Source organism: Talpa europaea, assembly GCF_964194135.1.
Source record: "Talpa europaea genome assembly, chromosome: 3".
In the NCBI taxonomy this organism is placed as follows: Eukaryota; Metazoa; Chordata; class Mammalia; order Eulipotyphla; family Talpidae; genus Talpa; species Talpa europaea.
Genome location: NC_140069.1, coordinates 69,480,057 through 69,497,926, shown reverse-complemented (window position 1 = coordinate 69,497,926; position 17,870 = coordinate 69,480,057). Strand labels below are relative to the sequence as shown.

Genomic DNA, 17,870 nt, shown 5'->3' with positions numbered 1-17,870 from the left:
CCTTGTGCTCCTCTCACCCATGTTTTGATCCTTCTTCCTCCCCCTCCTCCCCTCTAGGATGTCTCTGATTTATAGTTGCCTTTCAATTTTGGTTTTTTTATTTGCCTTTCTATTATAATTTTTTTCCCTGATCCCTTCTTCTTCTTATTATTATTACCCTACATCCTCTTGTAAGTGAAACTATCCCATATTTTTCTTTTTCTTTCTGGCTTATTTCACTGAGCATAATTCCTTCTAGTTCCATCTATGTTGTTGCAAATGGCATTAGTTTATATTTTTTTTAATAAATTTTATTTTTATATTCCCCATACAATTGCAGAGTTTATCTTTTTTGACTGCTGAGTAATATTTCATTGTGTATATGTACCATGTCTTCTTGATCCAGTTATCTATTTTGGGGCATTTGTGTTGTTTCTATATCTTACCTACTATAAATAGTGCTTCATAGGGGTGCAGGTATCCTTTAATTGAATTAATTTTTTCTTGTCCCTTTTATAGATTCTGAGGAATATGGTAGCTCCCTTTTCAGTAGTTTGAGGAACATCCACACAGCCTTCCATAGTAGTTGAAGCAGTTTGCATTCACAGCACTAGTCAGTATAGGAGAGTTCCTTTTTCTCCACATCCTTGCCAATATTTGTTGTTGCTAGTTTTTTTTTTTTTTTTTTTTGATATGTGCCAATCTCACTGGTGTAAGGTAGTATCTCATTGTGGTTTTTATTTGTATTTCCCTGATTACAAGTGATGTTGAGCATCTTTTCACATACCTGTTGGCCATTTGCATTTCCTTTTTGTAGAAGTGTCTCTTTAGCTCTTCTAACCATTTTTAAAAAAAATTTTTAAAGAATTACTTATTCATGCATACAAGAACTGGGGTACAGGCCAGATGTGCGAGAGAATGAGAGGATTCACCAGAGACAGAGCTGGGAGCAGAACAGGTAGACTGACTGAAACACACTGCTGAGGGGAGCAGCAGGTGAGACAGAAGAAGTCTGTCACACCATGTGGGTATCTCCTCAGCTCGGCTGGCCAGAATTGAACCTGCACTGCAGAGACTGCAGAGAGCTTCAAAGCACTGCGCTCAACAGCCTGAACCACCAGGGAGGCCCTCTTCTACCCTTTTTTTTTTTTTTTTTTATTAGAGTAATGGTGACTGAGTTTATTTATTTATTTATTTTGGATTTTAAAAATAAAAATTTTTAAATTTATTTTTATATTCCCCATTCAATTGCACACCCCTTTTTGACCCCAATCCCGCCTTTCCCCGCCCCCCCACCCCCCACCGTAGTGTATCTCTGGTTTATAGTTTTTTGTAGATTTTGATTTTTTTTTCTTATGGCTATTCTTTTTCCTGGTCCGTTATTTAGGTTTTCTGGATTCCTGCTATGAGTGACACCATCTGGTATTTTTCTTTTTCTTTCTGCTTATTTCGCTGAGCATGATCCCTTCCAGCTCCATTCATGTTGCTGCAAATTGCATGTGTTTATCTTTTTTGATTGCTGAGTAAATATTCCATTGTGTATATGTACCACATCTTCTTGATCCAGTCATCTATTTTTGGGCATTTGGGTTGTTTCCAAAGCTTAGCTATTATAAATAGTGCTGCTATAAACATAGGTGTGCAGGCGCCCTTTGGAATTTAATGTTTCTGTGTCATTTGGGTAATACCTAGGAGTGGCATTGCTGGATCATATGGAAGCTCTATCTTTAGTAGGTTGAGGAATATCCACACAGCTTTTCATAGTGGTTGGACCAGTTTGCACTCCAACAGGCAGTGCAGGAGAGTTCCTTTTTCTCCATATCCTCGCCAACATTTGTTGTTGCTAGTTTTTTTAATATGTGCCATTCTCACTGGTATAAGATGGTATCTCATTGTAGTTTTGATTTGCATTCCCTGATTACAAGTGATATTGAACATTTTTCCATATGCCTGTTCACCATTTGCATTTCCTCTTTGGAGAAGTTTCTTTTAGCTCTTCTGCCTATTTTTAGACTGGATTATTTTCTTTGTTTTTGTTGTATCTCATCAGCTCTTTGTAGATTTTTGTGATCAGTCCTTTATCATTAGTGTTGTGTGCAAAAATTTTCTCCCAGTTGGAGTTTCTCTTTGTTTTGGTTATTGTCTCTTTGCTGTGCAGAAGCTCCTTAATTTGATGTAGCCTCACACCATGCAAAAAATCCAACTCAAAATGGATTAAAGAACTAGAAATAAGACCCAAAACCATAAAATATATAGAAGGAAATTAGGCGAAACACTACATGACATGCACCTCAAAGACATCTTTACAGGCACATCACCCAAGGCAGTGATAGTGAAGGCAAAAATCTACCCATTTTTTGACTGGATTGTTTACTTTGTTTTTGTTGAGTCACATCATCTCTTTGAAGATATTTGTGATCAGTCCCTTATCAGTAGTATTGGTGAAAAATTTTCTCCCAATCAATAGGGTGTCCTTTGTTTTTTAGTTAATATATCTTTTGCTGTACAGCAGCTTTTTAGTTTTTTTTTTATATATTTTGTATTTTAACATTTATCATTTTTTTACTTTTTTTATACAATATTTGCTTCTATCCACCCCCTAAGATTGAGTCCCCCTAGAATTTCCTTCCCAAGGCACCCATGCACCATCACCACAGTCCTCTGTGCTCCTCACTCCCTCTCTTTGATCCCTTTCCCTCCTCCTCCCCTGCACTATGTCTCTGGTTTATAATTGTCTGTTTTTGCTTTGCTATGGTTTGTACTGTTATTATTACTTTTTTTTATACTGATATCTTATTTATTTCCCCTATATTCCTGTTATAAGTGAAACCATCTGATATTTTTCTTTTTCCTTCTGGCTTATTTCACTGAGCATAATTCCTTCTAGCTCTATCCACGTCGCTGCAAATTGCATGTGTTTATCATTTTGATTGCTGAATAATATTCCATTGTGTATATATACCACATCTTCATCATTCAGTCATCTATTTTGGGCATTTGGGTTGTTTCCTGGTTTTACCTATTGTAAATAGTGCTGCAATAAACATAGGTGTACAGGTGCGCTTTTTTTTTTAAAATAATAAATTTTATTTTTATATTCCCCATACAATTGCTACCCCCCATTCTGACCCCAATCCCCCCCCTCCCGCCCCCACCCCCCAAAAAATGTCTCTGGTTCATAGTTTTTTGTTGATTTTGATTTTCACTTTCTTATAGTTATTCATTTTCCTGGTCCCTTATTTAAGTTTTCTAGATTCCTGCTATGAGTGAGACCATCCGGTATTTTTCTTTTTCTTTTTGGCTTATTTCGCTGAGCAATCCAAAGGACACAAAAACCGTGATTCAAAAGAGCACCTTTTGAATCACGGTTTTTGTGTGCTTTGGATAGATCCCTAGTAGTGGAATTGCCAGATCACATGGTCGCTCCATTTTTAGTAGATCCCCTGCTCATGGATTGGAAGAATTAACATTATTAAAATAGCCATCGTCCCAAAAGCAATATACAGATTCAATGCTATTCCAATAAAAATTGCAATGACATTCTTCAAAGAAATAGAACAAATACTGATGAAATTCATATGGAACCATAAAAAACCATGCTATCAGTAGGGCATAGCCAAAGCCCTACTGATGAAAACAAATGAGAAAGGCAGTATCACACTTACAAACTTCAAGCTATACTACAAAGTCATAATAATTAAAACAGTTTGGTATTGGAACCAAAACAGACCCCCAGACCAATGGAACTGAATAAAGAGCCCAGAAGTAAAGCCACACTTATATGAACAATTAATCTTTGACAAAGGAGCAAAGAATATGCAATGGAACATGGACATTTGTTCAATAAATGGTGCTGGGAAAACTGGACCTCCACATACAAAAAATTGAAACTAGACCAATACCTCTCACTGTGCACAAAAATCAGCTCAAAATGGATAAAGGAACTGGACATAAGACCTGAAACCATAAAACATATAGAAGAAAATATAGGTAAAGCACTACAAGACATACATCTCTAAAACATCTTTCAAGACTCATCACCCAAAGCAGTGATATTGAAGGCAAAGATAAATCAAACCGAAAAGTTTCTGTACAGCCAAGAGACATTAACCAAAACAGAGCGACACCCCACTGATTGGGAAAAACTGATTATCACCATTCAACTGATAAGGGACTGATCACATAGACAAAGAACTCATAGGGCTCAACAAAAACAAAATAAATCCAGTCAAGAAATGGGCAGAAGAACTCAAAAGACATTTCTCCAAAGAGGAAATGCAAATGGCCAACAGGCATATTAAAAAATGTTCCACATCCCTTATCATCAGGGAAATGTAAATCAAAACCACACTGAGATACCACCTTTCACTGGTAAGAATGGCACATATCAAAAAAAGAAGCAACAACAAATGTTGGCCAGGATGTGGTGAAAAAGGAACTCTCCTGCATTGCTGGTGGGAGTGCAAACTCTTCCAACCACTATGGAAAGCTGTCTGGAGGTTCCTCAATCTACTAGAAGCTTTTTAGTTTGATGTAGTCCCAGCTGTTCATCTTTTCCTTCACTTTCTTTGCTTTGGGCAATGTGTCTTGCATTGGAGCAAAGAAAGTTTGTTCAATAAATGGTGCTGGGAAAACTGGGTTACTACATGCAAAAGAATGAAGCTTGACTACTACCTCACACCATGCACAAAAACCAACTCAAAGTGGATTAAAGACTAGACATAAGACCTGAAACCATAAAATACATAGAAGGAAATATAGGTGAAACACTACATGATATGCACATCAAAGACATCTTTACAGACCCATCACCCAAAGCAGTGATAGTGAAGGCAAAGATAAACAGCTGGGACTACATCAAATTAAAGAGCTTCTGCACAGCAAAAGAGACAATAATCGAAACAAAGAGAAACCCCACCGACTGGGAGAACATTTTTGCACACAACACTAATGACAAAGAACTGATCACAAAAATCTACAAAGACCTGATGAGACTCAACAACAACAAAGAAAATAATCCAGTCAGAAACTGGGCAGAAGAGCTAAAAAGAAACTTCTCCAAAGAGGAAAGGCAAATGGTGAACAGGCATATGGAAAAATGTTCAATATCACTTGTAATCAGGGAAATGCAAATCAAATCTACAATGAGGTACAATCTTACACCAGTGAGAATGGCACATATTAAAAAAACTAGCAACAACAAATGTTGGCGAGGTTGTGGAGAAAAAGGGACTCTCCTGCATTGCCTGTGGGAGTGCAAACTGGTCCAATCACTATGGATAGCTGTGTGGAGATTTCTTGACCTACTAAACATAGAGCTTCCATATGATCCAGCAATTCCACTCCTAGGTATTTACCCAAAGGACACAGAAACATTAATTCAAAAGGGCACCTGCACCTCTGTGTTTATAGCAGCACTATTTACAACAGCTAAGCTTTGGAAACAACCCAGATGCCCAAAAATAGATGACTGGATCAAGAAGATGTGTTACATATGCACCATGGAATATTACTCAGCAATCAAAAAAGATAAACACGTGCAATTTGCAGCAACATGGATGGAGCTGGAAGGGATCATGCTCAGCAAAATAAGCCAGTAAGAAAAAGAAAAATACCAGATGGTGTCACTCATAGTAGGAATCTAGAAAACTTAAATAAGGGACCAGGAAAAAGAATAACTATAAGAAAGAAAATATCAAAATCAACAAAAAACTATGAACCAGAGACATTCTATTGGCCATGGGGGGTGGGGAAAGGAGGGCTTGGGGTCAAAATAAGGGGATTGTAATTGTATGGGGGATTTAAAAATAAATTTAAATTGAAAAAAAGATGTTACTGAATTGTATTTCATGAGGTATTTTACCTATATTTTCTTCTATATATTTTATGGTTTCAGGTCTTATGTCCAATTCTTTTATCCATTTTGAGATGGTTTTTGTGCATGGTGTGAGGTAGTGATCAAGCTTCATTCTTTGCATGTAGTGACCCAATATTCCCAGCACCATTTATTGAACAAACTTTCTTTTCTCCATTGCATATTCTTTGTTCCTTTGTCAAAGATTATTTGTCCATGAATCTGTGGGTTTATCTCTGGGTTTTCTGTTTGATTCCATCATTCTGTTTGTCTTTTTTTGTTGTACTATCATACAGTTTTAATTATTATGGCTTTATAATATAGTTTGAAGTCTGGGATTGTGATATTTCTATCCTAATGATTTTCTCTTTTCTTCCCTTTCCCTGTCAGTCCAATTTTCCCCTATGTCTGGGTGATTCACTGGGTCATCCAGTTTGATTAACGCATCCAGGTCCTCCCAGGAACTCATTGTTATTTCTCCGTATCAGTTGTTTTTATGGGAGAACTTTATCCTACCATCTCTTTGCTGCCTCCATTTTTTGAGAATTCACTTCTATCTTGGATTTGATGTATGATAAGTTGATGTATATTTAAAATCTTTATTCCATATTTTCTAGCTAAATAATATATTTCAATAATTCTAAAGAGACTTTGCTGGTAAAAACAATTATATAAAGAATATATCTTTATCAATATTATGTTTTGACATTCTTCATAGTGATACATATACTGCTGGTCCAGCACTCAAATTCCTGTATAGTAGCATTCTGTTTATACATACATTTTTTTCTTACCCATTTTCCTGTTGATGAATATTAGTTCTTCCCCTAGTTTTTCTGATTTGCGTAATACTAGCATGATGGTTTTTCCCATTTCTCCATGTGCACTTACGTGGACTTTTCTTAAAAGCAAAGATTTATTCATTTATACATACACGGACTGGGGTACAGGCCAGATGTGTGGGGGTGAAAGAATTCACCACAGACAGAGTGGGGAGCAGAACAGGCAAATTGAGTGAAATACACTGCTGGGGGTAGCAACAGGCAAGACAGAGGAGGTCTGCGCCATGTGAGTCAGCTCCCTGGGTGGGGATTTAACTGGTGCTGCAGTGGTTGCAGAGGGCTTCATAGTGGTGCTGCTTAACCCCTTGTGCCACCAGGGAGGCCCTCTTGTTTATCTATCCATAACATAACCATGGCAAAATATACAATATCTTGCATATTGTGAGATAAGCATGAAAATTTGGGAACCAACCATTCAATAAAAAAAAGTATTTGTATCCGCTTTCAGAAGAACATGAGCTGCAATAGTGTTTCTCATTCATTCTAAAGATACTTGAACTATTGATAGAGTTGCTTATTCAGCCTAAAGTAAATTAAAGGAACATTATTGCTACCTTTTTGCTTATTTTTTTACTGTTTATCCTGTCCTTGGAGTTCTTCAGTATCAATGAAACTGTGAACTCCTACTTCAGATCGTAGAATATAATCCTGTAAGGAACATATAAAAATGAATAGCCCATTTCTGAGAATGACTAATTTTACTTATTTTTATTTTTTTAATTTGTATCTTTTAATTAATTTTTTTTCTTATAGCTTGCTAATTTTTGGGTAGTATTTTACTTCTCCCATTAGATATAATTCCTGTGGTTCTCCCACCACCACAGCACATGTGACCCATTACCACAGTCCCTTTCTCTTTCCTCCCATTCTGACTCCTCTCCCAATCCTTCCGCTGCTATACACCTCAAATCTATGATCAGCTTGCAAAGCCACTGATATTTTTGTATTGATTTTGTAACGTGCAACTTTACTGAACTGATTTATTGTTTTAATTAGATTTTTCTGTGTATTTTTTAGGGTTTTTTATATATTGCCATATCATCTGCAAATAATGATTGCTTTACTTCTTGTTTCCCATTTTGGAGTCCTTTTATGTCTTTCTCTTGCCTAATTGCTCTAACTAGAACTTCCAGTATTATATTGAAAACCTGTGGTGAGAGTGGACATTCTTGTCTTCTCCCAGAGCTTAATGGAAAGGCTTTCATAATTGAGAATTATGTTAGTTGTGGGTTTGTCATATATTGCTTTTATTATGTTAAGGAGCATTATTATGCTCCTTTTATGCCAAGTTTTGTTTATTGCTATACACTTTCCTCTAATACTGTTTTTGCCATGTCCCATATGTTCTGGAAGGCTGTATCCTTGTTTCATTTGTCTTGAAGTATTTTTTTCTTTAATTTCCTCTTTACCTCAGTGGTCTTTCAGTAGCATGTTATTCAGTCTCCATGATTTTTGCTTGCTTTCTTTTTGTAGCTGATTTGTAGTTTTGTAGTTTTATACCTGTGTTGTCAGAGAAGTTGCTTGGTATGATTTTGATCTTCTTGTACCTGTTGATGTTTTTTTTAATGGCCCAGTATGTGGCCAAACCTTGAGAATGATCTGTGCATACTTGAGAAAAATGTATATTGGGTATTTGGGAGTGCAGTGTTTCATAAGGGTCTGCTAGGCCCATGTGGTCTAGATCTTTAAGGCTATTTAGGGCTGATGTGTCTTGTTAATTTTGTCTTGTTAATCTGTCCATTATCATAGTGGAGTGTTCAAGTCTCCTACCCCATATGTATTTTCTCCTATGTCTGTTTTCACAGATGATAGTAGTTGTCTCATGTAGTTTGGTGTTGCTTCATTTGGTGAATATATATAGTGTTGAGTGTTATATCTTCCTGGCATATTACCTCTTTGGTCATTATATAGTGTCCAGCTATGTTGCTTGTCACCTTTGCAGCTGAAAGTGTATTTTATCTGAAATAAGTATGACTGCCCCCACTTTTTGGGTGCCATTTGTTTATAGAATTGTTTTTCAACTCTTTACTTTCAATGTATGTTTATCTCTAGAACTTAGGTGTGTATCCTGGAGGCTGAAAAAGTTTGAATTCTGTTTTTTAAACCAACATGCTATCCTCTGTGTGGTTTTTCTGTTTGTTTGTTTTTGTCTTTGTTTTGTGTGTGTATGTGTGTGTGTTTAGTCCAATAACTAAAGTTACTTATTGGTGAGTATTAGGGTGAGTATTAGTATGTGGAAGTCTGTTATTGCCATTTCATCATTTTTTGGTTCTATTGTTCTATTTACTTTCTTGTTACAGTTATTCCTTTGTTGTTTTAGATCCTAAGCCTTCTTGTAATATTACAATTTAGTTGTAGTGAATTCCCAAAGATTTTGTCTGAGAAAATCCTTATTTTTCTCTCATTTTGGAAGGAGAGCTTTACAGGATATATTTTTTTAAAGATTTATTTATACAAGAGCTGGGGTACAGGCCAGAGGCGTGAGAGGGTAAGTGAATTCACCAGAGACAGAGCAGGGAGCAGAACGGGCAGAAGGACTAAAAACACTGCTGAGGGGAGCAGTGGGCGAGACAAGAGAGGTCGGGAATCGAACCCGTGCTGTAGAGGCTGCAGACAGTTTCATAGAGCTGCGCTCAACCCACTGTGCCACCACTGGGGGCAGCCCCCCAGGATAGAATATTCTTAGTTGGCATTTGTTGCGTTGAATTTTTTTTTAATATGTCATTCAGTTTGATGTTAGCCTAATCAGCTTTCCTTTATATGTTGTTTCCTCCCCCTTATTGATTTCATTATTTTTTCTTTGTCTTGGACTCTTGGAAGCTTTACTTCTTTGTGTCTTGCTGTAGATTTCCCTTCATTAAAATAGTTTTGTATCCTTTTAGCTTCCTGTATGTGTATTTTCATTTCCTTTCTCATTTTTGCATAGTTTTCTTCAATTAGTTCCTTGAATAGCTTCTCCTCTCTTTCTCTTCTCCTTCTGTGATTCCTATGACTATTTCTTTTACTCATTAAGTCAGATAATTCTCAAAGTGTTACTTAATTAGTTTTCCTTTGTCTCTCTCTTTCTTGATTCTTTTTGTATCTGTGTTTTTGACATTACCAATTTGCTTTCCTGTATTTATTGTATTTTCATGGCTTTTTCAGAATTTTTAATTTTCTCACTTGATGTTTTTACATCTTGCAATTCCTTTATTTTATTATTTAATGTTTCAATCTCTATCTTCTGTTTCTTGATTGTTTCTTAAAACCTTCTTTTCCTTTTCTGCTTCTTGTATCTCTGATCTGTTTTTCTGAGTTTGATTGTGTCCAAATTCTTTGACTTTCTTTATTATGGATTTTTAAATTTTTCTGACAAGAAAACATTTAAAAAAAAGAAAACTTTTTTTACTGTGTCTTTTTTTCTTTTTTCTACAGACTGATATTCTTTCTGTGCGGTATTGTTCCCTGCAGGGCTTGCTTGATCATTCGTATTTTTCTTTCTCTCCGTTGTTAGCTTTTTGGTTTGTTCCAAGCATACATGGTCTGGGAGGATGTTTGGTTGCTGGACAGGTTGACTGGAACTCCTGAGGCTCCTACCAAGGTTTGGGTCTTCCAGATTGCTGTGGCTAGTGGCCAGGACTGCTGGCCACTCTTATGGGGTGTGCATGGTCCAGGAGGATGACTGGGTTGCTATGGCCAGCAGCTGTTAACCCTTGTGGATCCACCTAGCTTGGGTCATCAGACTGCTGGGGCTGGTGGCTGGGCCTTCCAGGAGCTATTACCAGAGCATGCTTGGTCCAGGCTGCTGGGGCCGGTGGGTGGAACCCCCAAGTCACCTAGGCTTTTGTTTTTTTGAGTTCCACAAGCTCTGCCAAAACTGTCCTACTTTGCTCCCCTTGTGTCATGCTTCATAGCTCTGGGGTGGGGAAGGTTGAGCATTTATGATGTGATGTATTCCTGTCTCTTCATTTTTAATTTTTATGGGTCTTATTAGAGAGAGATTTTCAGACTTCTGTGTTTTCAGGTGTTGGAGTAATGTAAGGACTAGTACAGGCAATAGGTAGTAGGCATAAAGAGGGCTGGGGTAGTAGGGTTCCAAATGATCACCTCCAGTAGATTCAGGAATTTGAACTTCCTACAGTTATGTGGGTGTCAGAGTTGTGTGGTGAGTATCCATAGTAAGACCCTCCTCTAAGCCAGCTCCTCAGTCTTAGTGTTTCTTATAGTCTTGTGTTTACTTCCAGTTTAGGCTATTTTTAAGAACTGGATACAGCTGGGCACTGAGTATAGTTGATAGTGGTTCTTGAGCCAGGAGTGATTTCTTTTCTTTTTCAACAGAGTCTTATGCAGGGTGTTTAGTTCCTGTTATTGGTAGCTCCTTAACTCTATAGTTTGCCCAAATATTTCTTTGATTTGGTTTTAGCCTGGGGTGGAGTGTGGCAGGTGTTTTCAATGTGACAGCTTGGGCTTCTGGTAGTAATATACCTCTTGTATAAGGAAATTCAGGTGTTCTGACCCAGTTTGCTATGAGACCCTACCCTTACCTGGGAGGACTCTTATGATATCTCTGTATATTTACTATTATGAATTATTTTCTTGTCATGTTAATTTTTTATAATGTTAGTGTGTTTGTTTTGTGTTTGTAATTGATATTCAGTTATCTCTGTGATCTAAATAATGAGCCCATTTCCAAATCCTTTTTTTTAGCACTCCCCACCCTTGCAGCTTTTCATCTATGCGCTCTCTGTCCTGAGTGTCAACTCATGCAACCCCTTATCCATTGTAGTGCCAGATGTTAGGATCCCCAGTGGTCAAGTGTATAAGAGTTAATAGATGGAAGGGGCTCTGCAGAGCCAGCTATTACTAAGTCCTTTCTGGATTCAACACCTGTTTCTGTATCTAGCTAGTTATATAATATTAGAGAAATCTCTTGGCCCCTCTCTAAGCTCTGATTTTATCATCTGTGAGCTAGGCTTTGATACCTGTTCTTTCTACTTCAAAGGGATATTATAAAATAAAATGAGATAATTTAGTGAAATCATCAGTGAAGCAGTACATAATCTAATAAGATAATAAATTGATAAAATAGGTGACATACATAGAGTCATAATGGTGATTACAGCTGATCTTGATTTCCCTTGATCATAGATGTGTTATGAGCTCCTGACTTCTCTAAATCCATTTACTGTAATGAATAAAAAACATTATGTTTATAATATTCATTTATGGTAAATGTATAAATACCTATTTTATAAATTATATAATATATTCTCTGGTATATATATAATATATTCTCTGGTATCTTTATGATGTATATGTTTATACATATATTCACTGGCATGTACCATATATATATCTATACACACATGTACATATATCTAAACATATCTTTTTTATTCAGTAAACTACCTGGGTTCAGGAAAGTGAGCAGCTTCAGACATAAACCTTTTTTTGATGGGTGATATGATGTGATGTATGTATGTGATGTCCCTGTATGTTTACTATTATGAATTATTTTATTGTCATGTAATTTTTTTATAATGTTAGTGTGTTTGTTTTGTGTTTCTAACTGATATTCAGTTATCTCTGTGATCTAAATAATGAGCCCATTTCCAAATACTCTTTTTGGAGCATAACCCCCCACCAGCAGTAAGCAAGTTTTCTCATTGACTACACTATGAATCTATTTTACATTTATCTGCTTCTCCCATCTGGCAGGCAGATTCTGAATCTGCCCCCTCTGCCCCATGCATACCATCCTGCTGTTCTTTTCCCTGACAACTTGCACTTTGCTAGGCTGAAAAGGCAACAAATAATGCATGTTTTTAGAATAATAAGGAAGACTAGAAAGGGAGCCATACTGATCTGAAAGTAGCCCATATTTGTAAGAATTAGAAAACTTCCAAGAAATATTAACAAAGGATATTACTTACCTAGGAGGATTTGGCCTCTGGGAAGAGAATGTAATGCCAAAGAAGGTAAAATTTGAATGTTTTATCTTTGTATCTGGTGGGATACACTTATATAAAGTATAAATGTCTTTTAAATTTTCTGAAGCTTTTCTGTTAACTAAACTTAATACATTATAATTCATTAAACAGAGGCGGGCTAGCCGAAAGAATATATGGGCTGCAGAATCGAGAGAGATCTGCTATTTCTATGTGGAAATGCCAGTGTTCTTCTTCCCAAAAGACACCTTCAGGTAAGGCTTCCACCAACATCAGATTGTGGGTAAAGAATATGATACCTCCCCACAGACCCTTCCATGGTTCAATAGAAGAAACCTTGAAGATCTGAGTTGGAGGATTTTATATTAGTACTCTCTCTTACTAAAGTGAGGCAAGTGATTTCAGACTTTTATATCTGCAATGGATAGAAAGAAATGTCTTATGTTAATCTATCAACACACATACGACATTTATTCTCTCTCACAGACACAAACCCTGAAATAAGCATTTTATGACAACACTAACTTTAGAATGTATAATATACTCTGCATTCCCTTTTTATTTTTGCCATAGTTGTAGTCTCAATAAATTGATACAGGACCCTTTTAATGAGTTGAAACATGCAGTGTGAAACTGATCGTTTCAAGCAGGTGTTGGAAATTTCTGTTTGTTAGAAACTTTTTTGATATTTAAAAATTTCATGTACCTAGCAAAGCTGCTTTTCTTGAGGCAGCAGCGTTCTTTTTATGATTTTTGCTGGGTGCTCTCTCCATCTGGTGTGGGGAAAGAGGTGAGTGGGCATGGTTATCTATCCTATATCTATTATTAATAGCATCTCTCCAGAGGAATCCTTGGAATATACATTTCAATAGGCTAACAGTTTGTTTTTGTACATGCTAGAGTACAAAATGGAACTAGAGTATTAGATTGAACACTTGAATGTATGTTCTCAACTATCATGCGTTTCTTTGGAAGATATTCCAGTTCCCTTTTTTTCCTTCAATCATGTTAATATTGGTTTAAAATGTTGTTTGTGATTTAAGAGGTATAGCATCTCCACCCATCGAGCATTGGTACCACTCTGCACGAAGAACCAAAATACCTAAAGTTCTCCATTGTGTGACCTTCTCACTTTGTTCTATTTCCACGCCCCCCCCCCCCACCCCGGCAACTTCAGTTTTACAAGGCCAGATTTCTAGGGTTTGTGATTGGTTTGGCTTTATTTGACATTTTGTTTTGTTTCTCTGTTCTACATATAAGTGACATTATCTGGCATTTGTCTTTCTTCTTCTGACTTACTTCATTTAGCATGATCCTCTCTAGTTCCATCCATGTTGCTGCAAATGACAAGAGTTGATTTTTTTTTTGATAGCTCAGTAGTGTCCAGTCATCTGCATTTGGGTACTTCAGTTTTTTCTATAGTTTGGCTTTTAGTTTTTCACTATTGAGAACGATTAGCTGTGGATTTGTCATAGATGGCCTTATTATGTTTAGATATGTTTCACCTCTCCCTAGTTTTTGAGGGTTTTTGTCATGAATGGATTTGAATCTTATCAAATGTTTTCTTGCTATCTATTGATGTGATCATATGATTTATATTTCCTTTTATTGACACAGTGAATTAATTACATTGATTGATTTTTCAAATATTGAACCATTCTAGTATTCCTGTAATGAATTCCACTTGGTCATGGTGTATGATCCTTTTAATGTATTGGTGAATTTGGTTTGCTATGATTTTGTTGAAAGTTTTTGCATGTATATTCATCTGCACATCAGTCTGTAATTTTATTTTCTTGTGGTGTCTTTAGTTTTGGTATAAGGGTTATGGTGGTCTCATAAAATGTCTTTGAAAGTATTCCCTTTGCCTTAGTTTTTTTGGAAGAGTTTGAGAAAGGTGGGTATTAATTCCTCTGTGAAGGTATGGTAGAACTAACTAGTTTAACCACCTGATCCTGGAATTCTGTTCTTTGGGAGAATTTTGATTGCTCTTTCAATTTCCTTGCTTGTAATTGGTTCGTTCAGGGTTTCTATTTGTTCCCTATTCAGTATTGGATGATTGTGTAATTCTAAGAATATGTACATCTCTTCTAGGTTATTGAATTTGTTAGCATATAGATGCTACAATAGTCTCTGGTTATCCTCTGAATTTTTGCAGCATCATTTTTGAGACTTCTTCCCTATTTTCTTGGTGAGCCTTTCTGGAGGTTTGCCCTCCCTCCCCAAAAGAAACAGCTTTGGTTTCAGTGATCTTTTGGACTGTTTATTTTCTATTTCATTGTCTTCTGCTTTGATTTTTAATACTTCTGTTCTTCGTTGTTTCTGTGTATATTGTTCTTCTTTTCTCAATTCCTCAAGTTGAGAGAGAAGGTTATTTATTTGAGCTCCTTTTTGTTTTTTGATGTGGGCCTGTACTATTTATTTTCCTCTTAGGTGTGCTATTGCTGCATCCCATAAGTTTTGAATGGTTGTATGCTCATTTCCATTTCTTAAGGTTATTTTTTAATTTCTTCTTTCATTTCCTCCTTAACTCAGTGGTCTTTCAGTAGTGTGTTGTTCAGTCTCCATGTATTAAAAGATTTTCCCTGCTTTCTTTTGATAATTGATTTCTCTTTTGATACCTTCGTTGTCTGAGAAGATGCTGGGTATAATTTCAGACTTCATGATATTGTTTGTTTTGTGTCCCAGAATGTGGTGTATTCTGGAGAATGTGCCATGTGTGTTTGCAAAAAAAATATGTGTATTCTGCTTTTTGGAGGTTCAGTTCCCTCTAAATGTTTATGAGGTTCATGAGGTTTGATTCTGTATTTAAGGCTATTGTATCCTTTTCTATTTTCTGGCTAGTTGATTTGCCCACTGGTGAGAGTGGGATGTTGAAGTTTCCTACCACTAATGTCTTTTTTCCAATGTTTGTTTTCAAGTTGATAGTAGTTGTGTAATGTATTTTGATGCTCTTTCATTTAATGTATATATGTTGATGAATGTTAACTCTCCTTGATATATCATTCCCTTTATTATTATATAGTGTCCCTCTCTGTCTTGTTACCTTTTTTTTTTTTAAGATTTATTTATTTATTTATTTATACACGCACTGGGTATAGTCAGAAGCGCGGGAGGGTGAGAGAATTCACCAGAGTCAGAGCGGGGAGCAGAGCAGGCAGAAGGACCGAAGTACACTGCTGAGGGGAGCAGCGGGCAGCAGGAGAGGTCTGCGCACCATGTGGGACTCTCCTCTGGTAGCCGGGGAGCAGCCGGGTCAAACCGGCACTGCAGAGGCTGTGGGCAGCTTCGCAACCCGGTGCTCAACTGGGGAGGCCCTGTCTTGTTACCTTTTTTAACTGGAAATCTCTTTTGTCTGAAATAAATATGGCTGTTACTGATTCCTATTTGCTTGTAGGGAGTATTTTTCAACCCTTAATTTTGAGTCTGTGTCTGTCTTAGGAGCTTAGGTGTGTCTCCTGGAAACAGCAGAAGGTTGGATTCTGTTTCCTGATTCAACTAGATACTATTTGTCTTTTAATTGGTAAATTCAGTTCATCTACACTGAAAATAATTATTGATATGTGATAGTCTGTTGCTGCCATTTTATTCTTAATTTATGCAGGTCAATATATTTATTTAATTCTTTGTGTATGTTTCTTTTTCATTTTCAGTGTATAAGCTCCTTTCAATATTTCTTAGAGGGGTGGTTTAGTGTTTGCAAACTCCTTGAGCTCTTTATGTCTGAAGAGTCCTTTATTCCACCCTCATATCTGAAGGAGAGTCTTGCAGGATAGAGTATTCTTGCCTGGCAGTTTTTCTTTTTAGGTATTCAGATATGCCATCCAATTCCATTCTCCATGCTCTTAGTGTTTTTTTTTCAAAGAGGTCTTACATTAAATTTATTAGGGTACCTTTATAGGTTATCTGCTTCCACCCTGTTGGTGGCTGCACTATTCTTTCTTTGTCCTGAATTTTGCAGCTATCACTCCTCTGTGTCTGTCTTGTTTTATCTAGATATGCCAGGATTTTTTTTAGCTTCCTGGATTTGTACATTTATTCCCTTGTCTAGCTTTGGGAAATTTTTCTCCATTCTTTAAATGTATTTTCTGTTTCTTTCTCCCTCTCTTCTACCCCTTGTATTCCCATTATTCTTATTTGTCTTTTCTCATGCAGTTGGATAGTTTTCGGAGTGCTTCTTCATTTGATTTAATTTGTTTCTCTCTCTCTATCTAGGGTCTTTGTACTTTTTTTTTTTTTAAGATTTATTTATTTTTGCATGCTAGAGCTGGGGTGAAGGTCAGAGGTGTGCAGGGTGGTGAGAGGATTCACCAGAGAAAGAGTGGGGAGCAGAATAGGTGGACTGACTGAAATACACTGTTGAGGGGAGCAATGGGTAAGATAGGAGAGGTCCACTGTACCATGTGGGTCAGCTCCCTGGCTGGGGGTTGAACTTGTACTGCAGTGGCTGCCCACAACTTCATAGTGCTGAGACTTAACTCCATGTACCACCAGGGAGACCTTCTTAGTGCATTTCTATCTTCAGTTACACTGACTGGTGGTTTTACTTGATGTATTCTACAACTTTTTCCTGACTTTTTCAACTTTTGCATTTCTCTTTAGAAATCCTGAAGGTCATGGACCTCCTGGTGGTGTAGAGTTTAAGTCTCAGCACTATCACACTATGGTCACTGCCGCCTGAGTTCGATCACTCACCATGGAGCTAACCCACATATAGGACAGCAGAACTTTTCTATCTGGCCCACTGCTCCCCTTAGCAGTGTATTTCGGTAAATCCAGCTTCTGCTCCCCACTCTGTCTCTGGAGAATTCTCTCATCCCCCACACCTCTGGCCTGTACCCCAGTTCTTCTATGCATAAATAAATCTTTGAAAAATAGAAATCCTAAAATTCCATTTTTGTCTTATTTAGAGCTCATTTATAAATGTGTTTCTAGTTTTATAAGGCATTGCATATATTAATATTTAATCTTTTAGTGGTAATCTTTAATATAGCTTTCTGGCTAAACAAAAATATTCTTAAAGTTATTTGGTTTGTAGATTTTAATTTTTAATTTCTTTCCTCATGGACAACTTACTTTTCTGGGGTTTTTATACTCTCAGGAAGAGAAGACCTTGTTTTCATCTACCTACGACTACATTTCAGTATAAAAGACACGTATCTTCTGTCTTCCAACCTGAATAACTTTTAAGTTTGTGCTTATTACTTCCTTGGTCAATTTTTGTGATACACGAAAGAGGGCTGACCTATTAAAGATAGAGCTTCCATA

At 36.8% G+C, this 17,870-nt stretch overlaps 1 protein-coding gene across 1 annotated transcript in view; it reads left to right on the top strand.

Moving 5' to 3' along the window:
- Positions 1-17,870, top strand: part of SPIDR (scaffold protein involved in DNA repair) — a gene marked incomplete at both ends in the record, with an annotated part of 537,674 nt that overhangs the window by 166,346 nt on the left and 353,458 nt on the right. The window contains one exon of the mRNA XM_084230569.1: positions 12,756-12,856. Coding sequence (XP_084086695.1) covers positions 12,756-12,856 — 101 coding nt within the window. The remainder of the gene's footprint in view (positions 1-12,755; positions 12,857-17,870) is intronic.